The sequence below is a fragment of the Chenopodium album genome, chromosome 4, assembly GCF_948465745.1.
Source record: "Chenopodium album chromosome 4, dcCheAlbu1.1, whole genome shotgun sequence".
Lineage (NCBI taxonomy): Eukaryota > Viridiplantae > Streptophyta > Magnoliopsida > Caryophyllales > Amaranthaceae > Chenopodium > Chenopodium album.
The window spans coordinates 78,005,020-78,011,052 of NC_137837.1; the positions used below are offsets into that span (position 1 = coordinate 78,005,020).

The 6,033-nt window shown below is 33.7% G+C and overlaps 1 protein-coding gene across 1 annotated transcript; it reads right to left on the reverse strand.

Annotated features, from left to right (window-relative positions):
* Positions 1-247: 247 nt before the first annotated feature.
* Positions 248-4,659, reverse strand: LOC145628263 (uncharacterized). The gene is made up of 5 exons (XM_081680560.1): positions 4,641-4,659; positions 2,890-3,383; positions 1,543-2,022; positions 516-1,061; positions 248-360 (listed from the first exon to the last, which is right to left on the reverse strand). Exons 1-5 carry the CDS (start codon positions 4,657-4,659, stop codon positions 310-312), a joined length of 1,590 nt encoding a protein of 529 aa, XP_081536686.1. The 3' UTR covers positions 248-309.
* Between the last annotated feature and the right edge of the window lie 1,374 nt (positions 4,660-6,033).

The window sequence follows — 6,033 nt, forward strand, 5'->3', positions numbered from 1 at the left end:
AATATACATGTAAATTAAATCAATTCAATCAACATCATGTATTTTATATCGATATATTAAGTACACTGTATGCTTTCGATAAATTAGGAGAAATGTCTTTATCAAGTAAAACATACAGAGTATATGATAAATCAATAATACACTGAAAACAAATAATGTATGATTAATAAATATATACGAGTATGTATCATTTTTTTATTTGGAAGATATATATATGTATCATACAAGTACTCATGATAAGTGCTAAACATCACAAGAATACGTTAAGCCAAATATAACAAGAAGAATTTTATTGAATTTATTTGCTGCTCACTCAACTTTCTGGCTGCTACTGCCTTCGCAACATGGAAAAGCTTTACCCTGAAAGTCATGGATTCATCAAATAAGTTATGCATAATTATAATCCACTAAAATTATTAAAGATGTCAAAACATTTTTATAGAGTATTGTTTAAAAGTTATAGTTAAAAACATAAACAAAAATAACAAGAAAATTATCTTCGACAAAGAGCTCACCAATTCAAGCAGAGACATTGGGTCTCTGTGATTTTGCTTCTTCTTCACTGAAGAGATCCGTAGTACTTTGTACAAAAGGGTTCTGTTTGCCGAAACTCCAATCAGAGTGCACATTATGATGATAATGATGGCTGCCCAAAGTACCTTTGAGGATATAACAACATAGACTCCAGTCATAAACGCCAATAATGTGGAGTAAAACGCTACCATGAGTATCCACATGCTTCGATCAATCAACAATAATGACTTATTACTCGAGTCTTGGACCATGGACCATACGAGGCAAATCAACACCAACATGGAAGTACACATAGCCAATGTATTTGACATCAGAAACACCAAAAAAGCAACCTTCTTGGCTAAAAGTGCTTCCCCGCTTTCTTGATTTAATCCACCTGGAAGTGTAAACCCAGCAGTAAATGTAATAGTGGCTAATAGAGCCGCCACCACAAATAGTGAATTTCGTACTTCTAACAAATTGGTCCTGCGCGGGAAGTATGATGTTTTTATCCATGGATTAAACCCGATTCTTTGGCACATTTCTTCCTGCACATGCTTTGCGTTAAAATTGATAACAACACGTACACATATATTGTGATTTTGTTTGTTAATGCCCCAAAATTAGTGGACTAAGTTGTTAGTCGTTATTATCTAGTAACTTAGTGGAAGATTATTTTCCTAAATAAAAGTAGTATCCTAGGACTAAGAAGTTATCAGCAGTAGTAGTTAGTCAATTTTAGTGGAGTATTATGTGGGCCATGTTCACCCACTTAGCATTATCATTTCCTATTTTATTGCTAGAGTTTGTTATTGTAAAGCCTATTTAATGGCTAGTTTTTAATTGAAAATGAATGAAGTATTTTGCAGAACACTTTCTCTCCAAATCAATTAATTAAATTGCTTAATTTACAACAGATTTAACGTTATTTACTTAAAGTAACTTTGGGATATTATTTGTGAGATATAAAAAAATTCAAAAGTTGCAACTAACATGTAATGGAGAAAGTAGAAAAATTGAAAAGCGTACCCATTCACTGTCGTCTTTGCAAGCTTGCTCCAACAAATCAATGGGAGTGTGTTGGTCTTTATCCATGATGTTATAGGCTATTTTTTCCATGCCGAGTAATGTTTCTATCAAGGGTAATATTCGATTTTGTACTGCTAAGTGTAAAGGTGTCTTCCCTTCAGAATTTTGAACATTGATTAGATCTTTCATGCGTGGAATCGTAAGAAGCTCTTCGTATTCTGTTAAACTTGAAGGTTTCAAATGATGCAAAGGAGTATTCTTGTGCTTAATACAAAGATCTCGAAAACCGGCTGGATTATGGTCAATGAAGGCACGAAGAGCCGAGACATGACCGTGCTCACATGCTTTAATCCAAGCCAGGGGTGCTCTATTGAATACAGACGGGTCCTTTTTCAGTACAGCTTTTATAAACCATGCACGACCAGTTTCATATGCTGTATCCCATGGTGATTGTCCATTGATATCCTCTTCGGTGATGAACTATGGCGCTTCATTAACTAGCCATGTCCCAAATTCTTCATCTAATTTCATAGTTTATAAAAAAAAAGTAAATATAAGAATCATGTTTTATTCCGATCCCTACCAGTGGGTTTCCCGCTGCCAGTCCCAAGCCTGGATAAAGGAGGAGGGTTACGGTAGGCCAGTGACAGCCAGTATAAAACTTCGTCACATCCCATGACATGAGCCTAAGTTTGTCTTCATAAAAATCTCATTTCCTTTGACTTGTCTTTTCTTAACTAAAGTTGTCATTTTCCAATTGAATTGGATAAAAAAATAAAAATTAAAAGTAAAGTTTTAAAAAAGAGCACAATAATTTGAGAATGGGGAAACTATATGCATATACTCCCTTTGTCCTTTTATTTTATTATCTTTTTATTTACTAGTCTGTTTATGTAAAATAAAATAGTAAGTGCATCCCTCCCTTTTTTTCAATTACTATTTAGATAGGAGAGAAAAAGTTTGTGTAAAAAATTGGAATTATTATATAGTTTTAATTTATGTGGATAATATTGTGGATAAAGAGTAGTAAAAGTGGATATTTTCTTACCATAAATAGAATAAAGCAAAGTTTAAAATACTACATCAGTTTTATATTATTTGTAACTTTAGGTATTATTAAATTAGAAGTATCAGTTAATCACAAAGTAGCAACTGATGGGCAACAAATGCAATAACATATACACCTTTATCTTGTAAAATTATGTGTAATATTAAATGAAGGAAAGAAAAATTAATAATACCTGTTAAGCTTGTGGTAAGATGCAGTATATTCCGACCAGTCGAGGAATCTTTTAGATATTTGGTCCTGCTTCTCTTATCCAACTTTTTCAACATGGCTTCGGCTACTTGAGAGCAATTGTTATGTATAGCAAGAAACAAAGTCGAGTGCTTTGGCTTGTAATAATCAAGCAGTTTATCCACAGTTTGATCATCCCGAAGTAGTGACAATATGTATAGTCCAAGATCTTCACGTTTGTTGCGTAATGCCAAGTGTAGAGCTCCTTCATTTTCTTTGTTCTTTGCAAACCACGGCAATGTGTTGATATCATTTACGCTCCAAGTAAGTTTGTTTTTTTTGTAAGCTTCAACAATGAGTCGTACAATCTGGTTTGTTGCTTCATGAGTGGTCTTCGCAGCAACATGAAAAGGATTGTTTTGATAATTGTAATCCTTAACATCAACAAGTTTTACAAACGAATCTTTCCACTTGCTCTCCAATATGAATTTAAATAGCCATTCTTTGTCACTTATTATCCAACTATGAACTATTGTAGATCCTTCTTTATCTACTCCTTTGATTAATTCTGGATGTCTTTCCAGTACTTGTGCACAAAAATTTTCTGCTTGTAAACAAGAATTGCTATTTAATAATTTTTATATCAATCATTCATAATAAAACAATATACGTAAAGAAGCCTAGTTTTATTTTGTATTTTACTTCTTATGTACTTTTTAAGTTAACATTTTTGTCTATGCATAAATTCAACTATATTATCTTTAACAAATTTTTACTTTTATTTAAATTTACTTGTATAAAAAGTTGGTTTTTGAAATTACATATGGAAAACAAAACTAAAATGATCAAACGTGGTTATTTTCGGTTTTTAGCTAAATTATACGGAGTATTACATAAATAATGTCAAAAGTTAATGTATCAATTGTTAAAATTGACACTCTTATTTTTATATAGGGCATAACAGATGAATTAGATTAAAAAGAGAAATTTGTTTAAATATATTATTAGACGATAGTTTATATAATTTTGGATCATGTAGTGGGGTATAATGGTATAAAAGTATTTGTCTTACACGATAAAGGGATAAATCAAGAGTAAAAAGAAATTAAACGGAGGTAGTATTTATAATATAAACTTTTAAAAAATTTAAACTATATGAATAATTAAAGTTAGTAGTAATTGCAAAGTTGTGCACCATGAATTATGTGTAAAGTCAATGGACATGGTACAATTAAATAAATAATTGGCTATTTATTTTATATATATATATATTTTAGGAAATGTTTTGCTTGAGATCGGACTCACCGTGAGTCTAATATATCTGATATTAGTAATCTAATACCTGATATTAATAATCTAATATCTGACATTAAAGGGTCAACTCAACCAAAGGCTTAAGCTAGTGGTTGAGGCTCAGAAATATGTTTTATACTCTATAATGCTCCCTCGCATGAAAGCCCTTTGGGCTTGAAATATGGATGCGGCATGGGCCTTTCATATACCTTGCGCAAAATTTTTTACTTTGAAAGAAGGGGTGAATGAGATTCGCCCTTTGGGCTTGAAATATGGATGCAGCATGGACCTTTCACATACCTTGCGCAAAATATTCTACTTTGAAAGAAGGGATGAATGAGATTCGAACTCATGACCTTTTGTTTCACGGTGACTTTGATACCATGTTAAAGGACCAACTCAACCAAAGGCTTAGCCTAATGGTTAATGCCTAGGAACATATTTTATACTCTGTTATCATGTACCATTGATCAATATGTATAGATCAGAGTTTTACAAGACTAGTCCTAATCACGTTAAGAAACCTGATACGATAAGAATACAAAATATATACAAATATTATTCTAACCTGTGACAAATATTGTCATAGCTATAATATCTATCATTCAAGACTCAAGAGTGCTGATTTGGTTAATCTTTAAAATTAAGGGAAACAAATCAAATTGTATGGGAATGTGCAAATGGGGGTGTTTGTTTGATAACAACATCGTAGTAAAGAATATATCTGTAAAAAAAAATAACAGTAAAGTAAGGAAGTAAAAAAAATCATTGTACCGAAATTAGAATTTCTCATAAATACACTACCATGTTCCAAAATTCCTAGGATTTGCAAGTGGAATGTAATTAACATCCCATGCAACATGATTTCTCAAAAGAATTAACTTCCCATATAAACCAAACAAGACATTAATGAGGGGGAAGTATTAGATTATGTTAAATTTTGGGACAATATGAAATGGGTATGGGCAACCTGAATAAGGAGGAGGTAAGTTTGGTCCACAAACACGGCTTAGGAGCTTTCACACTAAAACCAATTGGCAATAGTAGGAGTAACTCCTCAACCTTATAAAGTTGAACTATCTCTCCTCTTTCTCCAATGTGAAACACATACAAGTGGGCTACTATGGGTTTCAATAGATTATAAGAAAGTTTTTGTCATTAAAAAAATAGAGGTTTTAGGAAAATTGCATCACTTATAAAACATTGAGAGAGTAATAAGTAAAAGTATTAAAAATTAATAGGAAAAATTGCTCCCATTAACCTGAACTTCGTCTCGTCCGCCCAAATTAGTCCCTACTATGGATTATTCCCCATCACTCCCAACTTTAGGTGGTATTAATTTCTATTGCACCCAACCGGTCATCTAACTTGATGTAGCAGGTTACCTACACTACTACATTTTTGACCTATTGCAACCCCCAAATTCGTTGCATTAAGCGTAAAAATCCGTGGCATTAGGCCTAATGCAACGGCCATGTACCGTGGCATCCGCTGGCGTGGCAATAGGTCTAATGCAACGGCATAAGACACCTAATTCCACGGCATCAATGATCCGTTGCGTTAGATCAATACCTGATGCAACGACAACATTATTGCTAGGGATGTCAGTGGGGCGGGTCAAGTAGGAGACCCGCCCCATCCCCGCCCCAGTGGGGCGGGGATGGGTCTCGGTTTGGCGGGTGGTGGGGCGGGGATGGGGATAAAAACCATACCCGCCATGGGTGATGGGGCGGGGGTGGATTTTAAATTATACCCGCCCCATCCCCGCCTCCCCCCCCCCCCACCCGCCCCACTTCGTACCCGCCCCATCCCCACCTCATACCCACATCTATATATCTTTTAAAGTAAAATTACATACTTTTGTAGTATTTATAAAATAATTACGTAAAATACAATATTAATTATAATACTTTGTACGACACTTATATTATAACACAAAAATGTGCGTAGAACGTTTATTT